The 17160-nt window shown below is 42.6% G+C and overlaps 2 protein-coding genes across 3 annotated transcripts; one reads left to right on the plus strand and one right to left on the minus strand.

Annotated features, from left to right (window-relative positions):
* Positions 1-229: 229 nt before the first annotated feature.
* LOC125010340 (transcription factor Jun-like) lies at positions 230-2364 on the minus strand. The gene is made up of 2 exons (XM_047588895.1): positions 2131-2364; positions 230-2028 (listed from the first exon to the last, which is right to left on the minus strand). The coding sequence occupies exon 2, from the start codon at positions 1990-1992 to the stop codon at positions 1027-1029; it is 966 nt and encodes a 321-aa protein (XP_047444851.1). The 5' UTR covers positions 1993-2028; positions 2131-2364; the 3' UTR covers positions 230-1026.
* A 2673-nt stretch (positions 2365-5037) lies between these two features.
* fggy (FGGY carbohydrate kinase domain containing) lies at positions 5038-16897 on the plus strand. 2 transcript variants are annotated; one of them, XM_047588892.1, is made up of 16 exons: positions 5038-5193; positions 5524-5717; positions 6947-7058; positions 7557-7708; positions 7896-7984; positions 8596-8711; positions 8808-8936; positions 9623-9726; positions 10675-10782; positions 11392-11453; positions 11687-11834; positions 12583-12657; positions 12759-12879; positions 14093-14187; positions 15657-15718; positions 16412-16897. In XM_047588892.1, exons 2-16 carry the CDS (start codon positions 5535-5537, stop codon positions 16491-16493), a joined length of 1638 nt encoding a protein of 545 aa, XP_047444848.1. In that variant the 5' UTR covers positions 5038-5193; positions 5524-5534; the 3' UTR covers positions 16494-16897. The 2 variants fall into 2 exon arrangements, with proteins under 2 accessions (XP_047444848.1, XP_047444849.1); XM_047588893.1 differs by having other exon boundaries at positions 11690-11834.
* The last annotated feature ends 263 nt before the right edge of the window (positions 16898-17160 follow it).

Here is a 17160-nt window from a genome sequence, read left to right on the forward strand (position 1 = left end):
CGTGCGGCTCGCTTCCGACGCCTCGCTGTCCAATGGGCGTTCGTGTCGATTCGCCAACCATGACGAGCACCTCACGCTGCACTGGGTGACTCAGTCCCCAGTCCGTCCCGTTTCCTTCAACAACAAACACTCGATATCACACAAAGACCGTCTGATCGTCTGCTTTTTACAAACCTTCAAACCAGTGGTTTCTCGCTAAACTGACAAAGAAACACTCACACACTGCGCGTCGTGTCCAACATTTTATTTTGACATATTTACAGTTAAGTGCTCAAAATACTGCGTACAAATATTATTACAAAGTGTTATTTCAGGTCTAACATTGGTTACACCTATATCACAAAGTCGTATGAACTTAAGTGTTAAGAAAGTAAGGCAGTTCTTTGTCAGTAAACGCTACGCACACCCATAGGAGTCCTTGCGTAAAGGTGTGAAACTTTTTCTTCTTTAAACGTTAGTGTTACTCTGTACATAGCCGCTGGTGCATGGGATCCTCAGTGCTTGACTCAAGTCTATACGCATACATTGCTACTAGACATAGTGGGAGATTTGCAGGGCAGGGCCTAGTTCACATTGCGTTTCTGTCCGCTTGCAGTTCGATTCCACATATGCTCCAATGCTCTTTCAGTCAGGATGCAGGACTACATGGGCCAGGATCAAGTGATAAGGTATGGACATTTGCTATAATTCCCTGTTTTCAGAAAAAAAAAAAAAAAAAAAGTAGTGTGAAGAGGACAAATGTGTGACAAGCTACATCAGACCCGTAGTCAGAGAAGAGGTTTCCTCTGAGCTGTCTGCGCCTGTGCAATAAGTTTGTTGGCTTCTCCTCTGTAAATAATTTATCATACTGACCAATTACAAGTGTCTTGTCAGTCACCATCCATGTGAATCAATTCTGAGCAGATAATTTGGTGGTAAAAATGCGCTGGGACGCAGGGAGTTCCCTGAAAGACTGAATCGGCCACTTTAAGCTACATTTGGTCCTTATAAGCAATGTCCCTCGGTTCTTTTTCACCCCTTGACAGTCTAGAAAGCTTGAAGCTGCTGCGTTAAAATGAGCCGGCAGCCGCTGTTAACGTGATCCATGACCTTTTGCTTAAGCAGAGCCAGCTCGTCCCGTAGGACGTTGGCAGAGGAAACCAACTCCGTGTTTTGGCTCTTCAGGTTTTTGACCCTGTCCTCCAGCCGGGAGATTCTCTCCAGCTTTCTTTTCCGGCATTTAGACGCGGCGACCCTGTTCCTCATGCGCTTCCTCTCTGCTTTGATGCGCTCCTGGCTCTCCATGTCGATGGGGGACAGCGGAGGGGTGTCGCCGGACATTTCCGGCACCGTCTGCGGCTCCTCTTTGAGCGCGTGTAGCCGCTGGTGCCGAGCCGCCAGCTGGTGGTCCATGTGGTTGTGGGACGGCTGTGTGGCGACTGGATAGCTGCCAGGGGGGTGCCTCTCGTTGGCAGGTGCAGACGCAGAGCCCAGGGCCCGGCTGAAGGTGCTCAAGTTTGTGTACTCCGGCGGCTCCGTGCGCACAGTGCAGCTGTAGGGAATCCCGCCGCTCTCGGGCGCAGAAGACCCGGCTGCCATGCCGCTGGGCGCGTCGGTCTGCGCGTCGGCGTGGGCGGCGGGTGTCTGCTGCTGGTAGTGGAGGTCAGCTAGTGCCCTCGCAAAGCCTTCGGCGAAGCACTCCTGCTCGTCGGTGATGTTCTTGGGACAGACGAACTGGGTCGGGGTGGGAGTCGTCAGCCCGGTGCAGGACTGGATGATTAACCTCTCCAGTTCAGGCGAGGCCAGCTTCAGTAACCCGACATCGGGGGACGTCAGGATGTCCAGGGCCTTAGCGCCCAGCTGTGGTTTGAAGTTTTTCGGGTCGTTCAGGTTCAGTGTCATGGTTTGTTTGAGGGTTTTGGGGTTGAACCCATACACCGCCGTCCCGTCATGCTGAGAGTTGGACGCGTTCACCGCTTCGTCGTAGAATGTCGCTTCCATTTTCTTGGACATAAAGTTTCGATCGCCCTGAGGGAGGTTTTTTTTATCCTTAAAAAAAAAAAGTCCAAGATCGACTGTTTACATATGTCCTCTGACGATTTCACAACAGTCTTGCCAATACAGTCTGTCTATTGTTGAAGTTCAACTCACTTGACAACTTCGCGTCCTGGGAAAACTTTTCTTTTGTGAGCCGCGCGGTCACCAACAAAAGAAACCCGTTCCTCCGCCGCCGAGCGTCAGTGTTTTAAAAATTCAGATACCTTCTCTGATATATCCTCCTTCCCAAAAACTGGAAACACGGCCTGGTTACGGCTAATACTTTCTATCACTTCCAACGTGGAGACGAACTTTATCCACCTCTAAGCTGCAGCTCTCCTGAAAATAACAATGATGTCATTTCTACAGGCTGTGATTGGCTGGAGACGCTTTGGTGGGCGGGACTAATCTAATGACACCCAGGTTGCTCTGACAACGAGCCATATCCCCGCCTCCCGCGGTGCTTTATGGGATTAGGTAATGCAGACAGTGGAGCAATGTACTCTGGGATTACGTAGTGTTTTTGAATATTTAGTTACCCGCTCAATTACTAGTTACCTATCTCCAAGTATAGAGGTTACCTCTGATTAACAACGACCATGTATTCTTTTTCAATAAGACAAATTTGGTCAGGACGCTATTGTCTAAAGACGTTTCACATACTATAGAGACAACAGCAAACCCAAAATAAGACAATTTGCCATCAAACATGAGAAATGATCAGTGTTTTCTACAGCTACAGTAGATACGGTAAAGAAGAACTAGGCTTTCAGGGAGGGAGTGCTGGTTGGCTGTAGAGATAAGTGAAAGAATACGAGTCTGACCTGCATCAAGGGCTCTTTTGTTATAGTATTCTCAATAAACCAAAAAATGCATTCATATATGTGCCTAGTTTCTCTCAGATCTGTTGGAGTGTGGTGAGGATGATCTGTGTCCTCTGCAATAGGCTTTATGCATTTATTTCCATAATAAAGATATTATTAATATGCAGAAAGACATACAAGTGTAAGACAAACAAGGTTAAAGCTTGTGACCGTGAGAAAAAACACATATGGCTTCGAATAGATATGTAAATTTATAACGCTGGTTATGACACTGGCACTGATACAGTCATATCAAATTGTAACGAACATTTCGAATAATGTTATTTCCTTTTTCCTGGTAGGATTTTTTATTTATTTTTTATTTTTTTGGAGTCAGTTAGTAATGCTCAAAGATTAGAAGAAATAACTACCCCCTTTTCAGTCTTATTTCCCATTTTTTTGTTCTTGCTCTTTAATTAACAATTTATTTGAACATGTCCTCATAAATTTGTTATTTGAACATTCTTCTTTTGCCTGTGTGTTACCAGAGGATGCATGTTATATTTTTTTGGAATGGTTTTGTTGGTGGAATGACCCAGTTGCCTGGCATGACACAGAAATGAAAATCAAAAGGCTCCTAAGTTGTTTTTGCCCCCTTTGGTTACACTGTGACAGTAACCAGTAAGTCATGTGCTGCACAGTCATTTATAATTTGTGCATCATTCCATTGAGCATTTTTGGACAAAAGGCTCCTGTCTTAATGTGACAATGTAATGGTTTTGATTGATTACATTTATTGTTATCCAGGTAAACTGTCAGAACTTTGTTTTTTTTTTATTTTTACTGATTACTTAAGTCATTTATGAAAATATTTTTTGTCATCTTAGGGTTTGATCTTGGCTTGTCACAGTGCTTGACTTCTGTGATAACGTTCCTCTGCAGAACATATGGGTATGTATTCACTACTTTGTGTCTCACACAGGCCTCTTAAGTAAATGACTGAAGCCTCTGTGCAGCTGCAGTCCAGTCTGTCTGGCCTCCTCCATTGTATTATTCAACGTGTTCTCCTCAAGCCAACTATAAATAAGTTAACAGCTCCAGACAGCCTGGGATAACCAGAGCTGCCTGAGGTCAACACTCTTGAGATGACATGTTGTCTTCACAACACGGCTGTGTAACACCCATTTGACACTCTGAAGTAGAAACCCAGCGGTGGAATGCTAAAAACTTTGGCATCTCGTACCACATTGTGGTGGCAAACAATTCTTTTCGTTCTTTGTTCAGAAGCGTCCCATGTGGCAATAACGTTTTGGGTTTTCTCTCTGTGTCTCCCACCCCACACCTGTGTTAAGACCCTCCAAGAAGTATTTTCCAGTCAAACTACCCAAATGCCCCAGCTGTGCTTCCTGTCTCTCTGTCAGCTTTTTCCCCTTCTGCTGGCCCAATGGGGTCGCCTTTAGATAACATTGCTTTCCTCCTCCCACCCTGGGCCAGCTGTTTCCACTGCATGCAGTTTTCTAATCAGGAGCTGGACCTGCCTGCCTCCCAACAGGCTCTGCTTTTGTTGTAGAGAGATGGGACAGTCCAGGATCCATGGAAACATCCCCTCTTCATGAAAGCAAAACACAGAGAGGGGCTATATGGACATGTGTTGATGTATCAACAGAGCAAAGTTTTGATTACCTTCAGGCGTGGACTTGAGGGACATACACACCAAGGCACTATGAGCAGTGAGAGAGACAGATGAGATTTCAAACACTGTCCATGCAGTGTTTGTTGAAGACCATCTGTTTCTTCCTGTCCCGCTGCTCGGTTTTCCTCTGTACTCCATCTCTGCTGATCATTCCTGGTCCAAACACACTGATCGCGGCCAGCACAACTTCCTCGTAGGCAGCTGTTCTCCTCTAAGAAAAGAACACAATGCAGTGAAAAGGGTAGGATGCAGGGACGAAAGTTTGACATATCACTCTTTTGGGGCAGTTTCAATGGCCAGTTATTATTTCTAACTTTTTCAACAAAGTACTTTATTTTATTACAAAGTACTATAATTTTATTTATATATTATTATTAACTTATCAATATACTATTTTAAAAACATACTATGTATTATGTTTAAACTATAATATTTAAACAATTTAAAAAAACTATATAAAGTTCTTCTTATTCATATAATCTACTAAGAGCTAAATGACTACAGTCTTAATGCGGCCCTTGTCCCTCTGTGGGACTCGGTAGAAGCAAATGCGTCTGTATCCTTTTTGGCCTCTTTCGCGTTCCGTCCAAAGCACAGTCTCCAACTCGAAGTAGCCTCTGGTCAGAAACTTAGACGATCAACGTAAATGTTTCTACAATAAACTACCTTTTTAATCTCTAGGTGAGTTCGTAGACGTGGCGTAAGTTTATGCGCTGCTATCCCTTTTCTTTGGTAATGTCTGTTACGTGCATTTAGAATGTTTTTCCGTGCAGGTGATCGGTGTTGAATCTCTGTATCTTGTCCGTTTCCACTGCACTGTTATCTTGAACCGAGGATAACATGAATTTAAAATAAGGATAACATAAATTTAAAATATAAATTTTCTTATGGTGCACATAATACTTTTGTATCGGTGTCCTCTTAGGCATTGACCGTAATGTCGACTTTGGCAGTGTAACCTAGTTAATAATCAACTCAGAGATCCTCCAATGCCTCCTCATCTGCTTTTAGCTCGTCTCCTCATGGCAGAGCTCTATTATGTTGGGGTGGACGTGGGTACTGCCAGCGTGAGGGCTGCACTGGTGACCAGAGAGGGCCTGCTGAAGAGCTCTGCAGAGGAGCCCATCAGCATCTGGGAGCCCCAGTCTGACCACTACGTCCAGTCATCCACTGAGATCTGGGAGAAATGTTGCACCGTTGTCAAGGTGGGTGGAATGAAGCAGTGATTTAAAATGTGAACCCTATCTGCTATCACATGTCTAAGTCCCCTCGCGACGGAATCCAGCAAAGCTGTGAGAACAGATGGGTTGCTAACAAAAACCACACATGGATTTGTTTACATCATGTTTGCAATCCTCCTAGGAGATTTATTTATTTATTTTTAACAAAAAGGATCTTACTTAAGGCTAATTATTTAAATTTTGTTTTCATCACCTCAAGTACATTTCAAGAAACTCAAGCAATTTTCAGCTCTCGGATTTACCCTGCCATTCCAGAGTCTGGACACACCTTCTCACTGAATTGAAAAAGAAGGTGTGTCCAGACTTTTGACTGCTAGTGTAATTATTGAACTTATTGTCTAAGCTCCTTTTAGCTCACGCTTAAATGTTCATTATTCATATCTATCAGCAAATTATTTCACATTTTATTCATCACTTTAAGCTAATGTTAGTTTTAGGTACCATTTAAACCTCTTTTGGCTAATCTTTTAACCTTTTTAGCTAGCATCTCAACAATTTATTCTTAACTGTTGGCTAATTAGTTCATATTTAATTCATCACTTAAAGATAATATTATTTTTAGGTAACATTCGAACCTCTTTTAACTCTTTTTGTTGGCTAGTTAACTAGCCATCATCTGTTATTTCCTCACGTTTAGCTATAAATTGAATTGTCTATTCATTACTTTTGCTTAATCATTACATTAAGCTAACATTTAACTTAATTATTTGTCATTTGTCTTCATTACTATTATTTATTTAGAGTTATTTAATCCCACTACTTCTTCAACAGTTTATTTTCATCAAACATTACCACCCGTACTCCATGACTTACACGTTTATCTTCAGCTCATAATTACATTTAATAGTTCTTTGGTAGGACTTTTAAAAGGCTTTATGACAATGTACTAACATTAGAATTATCAGCTCAGGTAGTATTTTTGGGACAGTATTCCCAAGTACGGCCCTGAAGCTGCCTGTGTACTACCTAGTCATAAGAAGACCTGTAAACATGTTGAATATTGGTGTAAATGAGTCAATTAGGTTCCTATAGTCATGTCACTCTATCACACAATCTATAACTAATACCACTAGCAGGGCATGCTCATTTAGCCTTCATACCCTCTTCAAATAAATACACACATGTCACCTACAGCATGTGTAAAAGCACTTAAGGAATGTCTTTGTTCAGACTATACTGTATATTTGTTCCAGAAAGTTACCCACGGTGTGGAGAGGAACTGCGTTCGGGGGGTTGGCTTTGACGCCACCTGCTCTCTGGTGGTTTTGGACCAAAACTTTCAGCCTGTGCCAGTCACTCAGGATGGTGAGTAATTTACTTTATGAATGCCAGTAATTCTGTGGCCTGACCTGAATGCTTTGTCAGTGTTATTTTTGTGTATTATTGAGGGTACAATTGATTATGTCCTTGAAATGCTGATTTTGAGTTTCAGGGATTTCCGTTTGGAAAGGTTAAAACTGTTAAAACCCTATGAAACCCTCCAGCTGTTGAGCCTTGCTTGGGCGCATTGTTTTTTGTGTAATGTAACGCAATATGTTATTGATCTTTAAAGTAAAATCCCCTCCTCCATGAGGAGGTCAAAGGTCGGGGCCAGCTGCACATTAGAGGCCTGGAGCTGGATGTTATTTCTAATTAAGGAAGAGTTACACAAAGGCCTGGACCTAGATACTTTGTATACAGTACTGATCGTACCTCCGCATATGACAACAATCGTATTTATAGTTTCTTAATAGATTAATTTCATAATATGATATCTGTGGCAGTAATACCAGACCTTCTCACTTCCTCTCATGGTTTTCCCAGGTGACACACAAAGGAACGTGGTGATGTGGATGGACCATCGAGCTGCAGAGCAGGCTGCTCGTATAACAAACACAGGCCACAGGGTCCTGAGCAGGGTGGGAGGGGTCATGTCACCAGAGATGCAACCTCCTAAGTTGCTCTGGCTCAAAGAGGTGAGAGGTGAGCGAGGTCACCACCAGACCACTGGTCTCTGTGTTTTATTGTTTTATTGATGCGTGCTTTTTTTGTTGGGAGACATGTATTGGACAGCTTTATGTTCCGTCAGTGCATACATGTGCCATTATTGCGTTCTAGTCAGGGTTTCAATCCTGTGCATATCTCTTGTCTCTTGTTTATCAGAATCTAAAAGAAAGCTGTTGGAACAAAGCCACTCACTTTTTCGATCTACCAGACTTCTTGTCTTGGAAGGCAACTGGCTCTTTTACAAGGTGAACCTTCAGAGCTTGTGGTGAATTGTTTCAAGAGTTTATCTGTGAGTCAATTCCAGGCATTTTTTCCCCATTAATTTGAACTAGTTCACTTCAGTTCAGATTTATTTGTATCCTGAAGGAAATTAATTTCGCAGCAGACATCAGAGACAAAGAGGACAACGTCAGATGACATCCACAATAAAAGTAATAAAAAAAAGCTATTAATAAAAAGGTGACGCATTAAAGTGCAAGGCAGAAGTGCAAACAATGCATAAAGTTCACAGTGCTAAGAACTGAGAAGTAAAAACAATGTATAGTGCAGATAAACCCAGCCCAGAGAGTTAAGCCAAGGGCTGGGTTTGTCTGCACTCTCCCTGCTACCTCTTTCACTATGAGGATATAGTAAATCAATGACGTATTAGCTGACGTGCTCATGTGCTATTGAAACACTGTCCTTGCGTAAAATGTTTATTTTAAATGTCTGTAGCAAGTCTGCTTCTACGTAATGTGTCTTTTACCATTTACAAAGTGGTTTAGACACCGTGACGTTCTTGAGATAACCTTATGATTAGCTTCATGAAATATGTTCCTCGATGTGCGTTTCAGCCCCGTTCTGCCTCATTCCGCAGGTCTTTATGTACTCTTGTTTGTAAATGGACATACTGCCCCCCAGAAGGATGGGACGCCAGCTTTTGGACAAGTATTGGACTGGAGGACCTCCTGGAAAATAACTTTTCCAAAATAGGTCAGCAAATAATGAATGTCTAACTTTCCTAGATGGTGTCCGTTTTCATTCGGTGTCCGTTTTCATTCTTTGAACTATTAATTCTGTGTCATCCAGGCAGCGAGACGTGTCCTCCAGGAAGTCCTTTGGGAGATGGTCTCACCCGAGAGGCTGCGGCAGATTTGGGTTTGGACCCAGGAACTGCAGTTGGTTCTTCTCTCATCGATGCTCATGCTGGAGGCCTAGGTATAACGCAGTGAACCACGGGTAGCAGGAGACTCAAGGCTTTTCTTGTAAAAAGTGAGCTGACATCAGCCGTGGCTTTTATGTCAGCTTTTATAACTGACCCATCACACTGTATTACCTCACGAGATATTAAAAGGATGAGCGACACTTAAGGTTTGTCGACATTAAAGTGCAAAAAGTGAACTCACAAATAAGAAAAATATAGTTTCCGTATCCATCACCAGCTGTGTTGGCTTGGGGGCGACAGTAGCAGACCCTACCCTGGTTCAGAAATCCTGACCATCTGGTTTTGTTCTGCGAGGTAAACTGCTCCTGAACTCTGGCCTCTGGTCCGTGGCTGTGACCTCTGCCAGTCACACATTGTCGTAACAGCCAGAGGTTAAAACACTCTGCACTATTAGTTGTTGTCCATGTCACGGTGATGTACACTCCCCCCTGGCCTCTGCGCGGAGACCAGCCTCCCACCTCAAACTCAAACCAGCTTGAAAAACATTATTCCAGCAGTTACTGTCACTGCAGACTCACGGGTGAAGGCTGGAGAACGACTTCAAAAGGATTTAAAGCTTCTGATCTGCAAATCATTCTGATTATTGCCTTGCAGTTTGGAAACTTTTTATTAAGTGACACACAAGAAAATAGACAAAACAGACTGCACAATGGACCAAATATCATCTTTCTCCTCTCAGGTGTTATAGGTGCTGATGTGAGAGGGTTTCACTTGCCTTGTGAGGACCAGCCGATCACCGCACGTATGGCGATGATATGTGGGACGTCGACTTGCCACATGGCGGTCAGTGTTTTATGGCTGCACCTGTTTTTGACCTTTATAAAAAAAAAATAGAATGAATATTGATCGCACGTATACATAATATTAGGACATGGTGCGAACTTCATTAGAATGTTTTTAGTCACACATTTCACACATTTGTCTGAGGATATCATCGTATGACTAACAAAAGGCTTCCGATGATTAATGCTGCACTCACACTATCCGTTTATAAGAGACTGAAATTCGGAGGTGATGTAGAGCTTACTTACTTACATATGCACGGACTTATCTGTTAGTAGGTTAGTAGTTCAATCAACAATCTTTGTCAGCATTGCTGATAACAGGACCACTCAGAATTTTTTCCCTTTGTGTCACGTGCATCACATGTGTGTATGTCATATGAATTTAAGTCTGTTTTCAGGAATAAGAGGTTTTTATGGGTCAAGATGCAAATTATATACTCTATTATATACTCTATGATCAGACCCCTCTGGAGGAGGATTCACAAGGTAAACAGAAATAAAACCGGCCAATCGGATGTATGTAAACGTTACTGAAGTTCTCTGGCAAAGAGTATGAGGAAAAACTCAGTATGAGAGAACAGGCTTTAAGGGCATGTAATGTATAATCCTAGACATTCTTTAATTAAAAAAAACATCAGCAAATATTTCAAACAATAGCAAATAGTGAATTAATAGTAACCACATATTTTTTGTATTACAAGTCTCAGGAATTATCTAATAAAATATGCACTAATTTTCATACATTTCCAACTGGTACAGTGTAGATCAGACTAAATGTGTATTTTCCTTCCACTAGCTGAAAAAAAAATGAAGAAGACGTTTTGCAACAAAGGCTCATAACTGACCAATATATGAAAAAAAAAAAAAGTAGCCCCTCCCTTAAAATCTTTCTTAATGAGATGCTAAACATATTTAACCATTTCATATTGGTTTTCATGTCAATCAGATCAGTGAGCAGCCTCTGTTTGTGCCAGGAGTGTGGGGACCCTGCCTGTCCGCCATGGTGCCTGGCATGTGGCTCAACGAGGGAGGACAGAGCGCCACGGGAAGGCTGGTCAGTCCTCTGACCGTAAAGACGTCTGATGTTGATTTTCTTCATGCTGCGTATTAACAGAAAAGTAGCAAGTAGACAAATAAACGGAAATATGTACAATTCATGTGTACATGTAGTAGAGGATGTGAAACTTCTGGCCACATCAGTTAAAGAGTGAGCGACTAGTTTGATTCCTCTGCTGTGGTACAGTAGCTTTTATTTTGTCAAAAATAATCGTGAAGAAACACATTAATGAGGAATGTTACAGTTGTTGAAAAGATACAAGGACTACTGTTACAAAAGAAGTTTGACTTGTTTAAATGCATTCAAGTTTCCCTTTGTCATAAGGTTCTGGTAGACAGAAAAATAAGTTCTTGATATTTACAAAATATATTTTATATTTATTACATTTTAAAATATGTTTTCAGGTTTCTGGCTAACGGCCTGTTCAAGCCTTTCTGGGTGTGCTTTTCAGTTTTAACCTGCTGGTTAACTTGAGTGCAACATGCAAATATTTTCATAGCCATAAATTTATGATCTTCTATTGCAGCCACACGAGCCCTCGTGTCACGACCTGTGTCACCTGTAGCGCTTCTCAGTATCATTATATTGCTCTTTGTCTTCCCTCAGATTGACCATGTGGTGAAGGGCCACGCTGCGTACACCCAGCTCCAGGAAGAGGCACGGCCGAGGTCAGATGACGCGTCTGGTGCTGCACTCCCTAAGTGTGGTTAAGCACAGCTGTCGTCCTCGTCAGCTGGCGTATAGTAATGACAGAAAGCTTCAGTAGGATTAGAACCTCAGTAATGTTGTGTAATCCACCATTCAGCAGATAAATGTAATATTTAATTTCCCTGCAATCACACAAAGATTCACGTCGACGTGACTCATTTTTCACGTGCCTTCTCATGTCTCTGTTCACTAGCAGCAACGTCTACAGCTTCCTGAACAGCCGCTTGAGTTTGATGGCTAACTCCGGTTCTGCCCTCGACCTGCTGGGATCCAGTCTTCACGTGTGGCCAGACTTCCACGGGAACAGGTCGCCCCTGGCTGACCCCACTTTGAAGGGCATGGTGAGGGATAGATGCTATGAGTTGGAATACTATTATTCAACATATTAACAATCAGAGCTGAAGTGCTGATAGGCTGGACTTCAGTGTACTTCAGTATTTCATTTTAGTTGTAGCCTATTGTTTTGTACACTGTGCTTTCCCACACAAGCCTCTGATTATGAATTTATTTCATCTAATGTCTTGGGAAATATGTTTATTTGCTTCCTGTTGTAAAGTTTGATGAGAAGATTGGTGCTAATTTCATGTCTGTGTTAATTACAGAGCTGGAGATAGAAAACCATTGGCCTCGCTTCACTTTAAGATGTGTGTGGAAATGGTTAGCCTAGCTATAACTCTCCCCAGGAACCGCAGAGTGTTGTTTTTACTGTCCGTTTGGGGATGGCATAAACAAATGCACTAAAATGTTTCAGAGGTCCTTGTTGGTGTGTTGGAGAGTTGCAGGGTAACTGTTTTCCCCTTGCCCCTTCTTGCTAAGCTAAGCTAAGCTAACTGCCAGTAAACAACCTCCTCCCCAAAAAATAATTTTTATTCATGATCTTCAAAATAATTCATGGTAGCTGACAGTTTGAACATTTGATATCTGCGTTCACTCTGCTAATTATTGCTGTTAAGCCATTTTTTTTTTTATTTCCAGGAAGCCAGGAGCTAGGGAGTACAGTTCTGGGAATTATTGTTTTGACTGTACCAGACTATCACTGACACAGTTTTGCCCCCAGGACATTTGCTGACTGTGATTGACTCATTGCAGGTGATTGGACTGTCTCTCTCCCAGACCTTGGATGATTTGGCCCTGCTCTATCTGGCCACCATTCAAGCCCTCGCTGTAAGGCCGATGAGTTTTATGCGTCCTTTACGTACAAAGGATGGTCGTGCTTGTTTAATGTTGACCCTGTTTTCTTCTTGTGTCTTCTTTTATGGCGTCAGCTTGGTACACGTCATATTTTGGAGGCTATGAAAGAAGCAGGACATGACATCAGAACCCTCTTCCTGTGCGGGGGGTTGAGCAAAAATGACCTGTTTGTTCAGATTCAAGCCAATGCTACAGGTATGTCATATATGCAGAATAGGTGTGTGCACCGATCGGCCACCATGACATTACCTGAATGCCATGAGTGGGATATATTAGGTGGTAAGTGAATGTTTTGTCCTCAAAGTTGATGTGTTAGAAGCAGGAGAAAGGATTTTAGTGACTGGTCCGTGTGGTGGAATACAACAGTCAAGCCGCTACTAATTTCTCTAAACGTTTTTCATAGAAAGGTAGAAGAACATAGTGCATCACAGTTTGTTTTGCATGGGCCGGTGTAGCTGCAGACCAGTCGGTGTGCACAAGCTGACCCCTATTCAATGGCGAAAACGCCTACAATGAGAACGTGAGCATCAGAGCTGGTGCGATGAGTCATGTTTTCTTTGACATCACGTGGATGACTCGGTCCGTGTGAGTCACCTACTTGGGGAACACATGGCACCAGGATTCACTACGGGATGGAGCGGAGCTAGTGAAGGCAGTTTGATGCTTTCGACAATGCTGGGAGACCTCGGGTCATGCCATTCACGTGGATTTTACTTTGACATGTCTCAATAAGCTTTAGTTACAACCTGTGTGCACTCTTTCATATTAACAGTATTTCCTGATGGCTGTGGCCTCTTTCAGCAAGACGATACACCACTGCCGTAAAGCAATAATACACACTGCACAACAGTAGGCAGGTGGTCGTATGTTAGATTCAAGATTCAAGATCACTCTATACATCCCCATGGGGAAATTGTTTTGTCCAAGCGTCTCAAGATAACTAAGAATATATATGAACCAGACATAGACATGAGAATAAGAGTCAAACTAAAATAATCTTAAAAATAGAATAAGAATGAGGTAGTAAGAATGAAAGAAAATACTATACAGTCCAATTTACATGGGATATACAAGCGTTTGTGTACAGACATGTTTTGACTGATGTGTGTTTGGAATTTAATTACAGTAGAACGAGTATGAATATGCCTTAATCCCTTTATTAGATTAGATCAAACAGATGAAAAAAAATCCCCTTTAATGGTGAAAGACAACAAAACAAACCTCCGGAAGAGAAACAAGGCAGCGAGTCCTCTTCCAAAAGACCAACGCAGTGATAATACCGACAATCACGATTAAAAAAATGAACATGTAGGAAAAATACTACAATATGGAGACTACACACACACCATGGGGTCCTGGAAAGAGGACGAGGTAAAAGCATCAGTCTTTTTCGTGTTTTCGTTCTCAGGGTTGCCTGTAGTGCTGCCAAATCAGACGGAGGCTGTGTTAGTGGGAGCAGCAGTCCTTGGGGCGTGTGCGTCACGTGATTACAGCACTATACAGGTAGGGCGGCACACTGGCACATACAAACACTCACAGGGGCTGCGAATGAAAAGGTTTTTGGTAGGTTTTACACACACTCTAGCTGTTGGACAGTGAACACTGACCGCTGCTGGTGATACAATCACAGGAATATCATCTTATCCTTAAACTTCTGTTATTAGCCGAGTCGTTTCTGATGTGTGATATTTACATTATGCTCTTACACAATAACATGCTTAGAACTCTTGTGAGGACGCAACCCTGTTCTAGTGGAAATATACTGAGGGACCACAGACAGACTAAATGGAAATTTCCATCTTTACGCAGCTGAAAAATAAATGTATAAACCAGTATCTCTAAGCCTTTTATGGCATTACAGAGGAGCTACTGTGTTGTTTTGTGCTCCTGACTGCATTGCAGTGATTTGTACATGTTGCACTTAACAACTTATGTACCGCCCAAAATTAACAAAAGAAACACTGTGTAAGCAGAAGTCTTTGTCTCTTAGAATGATGAGGAAAAAAATATATTTTCAGTGTAAAGAAGTGTGTGAAAATACCAATGACAAAGCTAAAAGGGTCCTTTCTTGGTTGGATTTGGCTCCTTTGTTGTATTTAAAATAAAATAAAAAAATGTCCAAATTAGAAAAAAGCAGAGGTGGAGATATTTTGCTGTTTAGTTTCCAGTATGAGTCATGCTTCACAATCACTGAATTATATATTTCCCAGCTGGATAGCATCTCTCACACACTCCAGTTTGGACGGCAGGCCTATTGTTAAAATGTTCCGACCTGTCAGAGACATAGAAGAAATTACACAACTGTCTTCGCAGACTGAATGTAATGTGCAAAGTAGGCGGAAAACCACTTTAAAAACATATATTTTTGAATTGATATTATCGTGTTTATTTAACAGCTCGCTGTATGCAGCGGTGTTCAGGTTGCCATGTTTTCATTTGTAGTCCAATAGAAGAAAAAAAAAGCTAAAGGTCAGGCTGTGTACAGTATGGTGTAATTACTAACTCAGTGCCTCCATCTGCTGGGTGGAACCAAAACACAAACTATAACACGTGCAAAACTTTTTTCTAGACGAGGCGGCCTTGTGCGCTATGAAATGACGCGCGGATGGATCTTTTGCTGGGTGAAGTGTCTCTTGGTGTCTCAGCACCAGAACCCATAGCAACCCTTAAGCCAGATATGCTAAAAATAAGATGTTATTATTTGGACTAGGCTGCACCTGTCAACCCATTTTTCAGACATAAATACGGCAGGAATTTTGTTGTGTCTGATCCTCTGAGCTGTGCAACTGCCTGGATTTTGGAGGTTTAGACAGCCAAGAGCCCGCTCTGCATTAATCATAAACTCCGCCTCAACCAAAACTGCTGCCGTTGGCTCGTGTTCGTGCCGTAAGTAGGTCGTGACTTATCTGACGCTGAGATGTGACTGTCGTGATCTGTTTGTGTGATATTTGTGTTGGTAATTTGTGTTTTAGGAGGCGATGGAGAAAATGGCTAAAGTGGGGAAAGTTGTTCAGCCTGATTATGAACTCCAAAGGTGAGACTGATGTCCTGTGATATACACCGATCCGCCACAGCATTAAAACCACTGACATTGAGTGAACAATCGTGGACACTGACCATTATCTGAAACTTTTTGGAGCTGGCATTCGTTCATGTGGACGTTAGTTAGACATGTATCACCCACCTAGACCAGACCAGGCACCCCCACCCCATAACAGTGACACTCCTTGATGGCAGCTGACATCCTTAGGGTGATAACACACAAACGGTTTAGGAACAACTCAGAAAACATGAAGAGCAGCACAAGGTGTTGACCTGGCCTCCAAATTCACTAGATCCCAAACAGATGAAGTATCTGTGGGATGATCCACAGAGGCCCCTCCCCTCAACCCATAGGACCCAAAGGCCCCCACTAACAATATTGTGTAGCCTGATACCGTTGGACACCCTCATTAGACCCATGTCCATTCTCTGATGGGTCACAACTGTTTTGGAGACACAAAGAGACCTACACAATTTTAGGAAGGTGGTCATAATGTTATGCCCCATATCGGTGTAAATAGATTCAAATACGATGTGGATGTCCAAGGCGATCAGAATCATTGTCGGTTTAGTTTTTATACAGTTCCATTCATTCAGAGTGCAAACAGTGTTTCCATTATCGAGCTTTAAGTGAAGGCCCAGCTGTAGGCATCTAATTTATTTTGTATTTCATGCCATTTTACAGCTTCTATGAGAGAAAGTACGAGGTGTTCCGGCGACTGTTTTCCCACCAGAGGGAGTACCAGGCCCTCATGAACCAGAGATGACTGTGCTGGTGGGAGGAGGCTGAGCTGGAAGTGACTCTCGGTGATGTAACTGTGATGACAAGTCTGCACGCTGGAAAGTAGAGCAGATGTCTTAACGTTGCCGTTTTTCTTAAGCGTAAAGATACATTTTTTTTTTTCTCTCAGTAACCCAAAGGGAAGCGGTTATGAGTCTGGTTCTGAGAACCGTGTATTAATGATAGCATCAGATAGCTAAACTCTGCCAGCACACGACTGGAGATAAGACCTCTGTGCAGACAACTGGCACACCGTCGGCCTTTCACAGTCATGGTTTTAGCCTCCCAGTGAGAGCTGTTTCACGGTTTGACTGCAAAGAGACCACTCGGCTCAGTCGCCCATCGCTGTTATTTTCAAATGCATTCCTAATAAATATTTTAAAAGGTGAAGCTGTCATTCCTCTGTGGCTCCAGCCTAATCCACTGACATATGTAATATAATTTTCCTCAACTCAACAGTCGGTGACGTTCAAACCGCTTGTCCTTTTCCTCACATTTCTTCTTTGTTACTCCTCCCCGTGTCCTTACATTCTCCCGTCGGCCGCTACAGAGAGGGGCCAGTTGCCACTCATCAGAGCTGATAAGCTTTTCTCTGATGTTGTCGACCCGGTGAGCGGGGAAAGCCAAATCCTACACAGCTGAGTTAACACTTC

This window comes from Mugil cephalus, chromosome 7 (assembly GCF_022458985.1).
Source record: "Mugil cephalus isolate CIBA_MC_2020 chromosome 7, CIBA_Mcephalus_1.1, whole genome shotgun sequence".
Classification (NCBI taxonomy): Eukaryota; Metazoa; Chordata; class Actinopteri; order Mugiliformes; family Mugilidae; genus Mugil; species Mugil cephalus.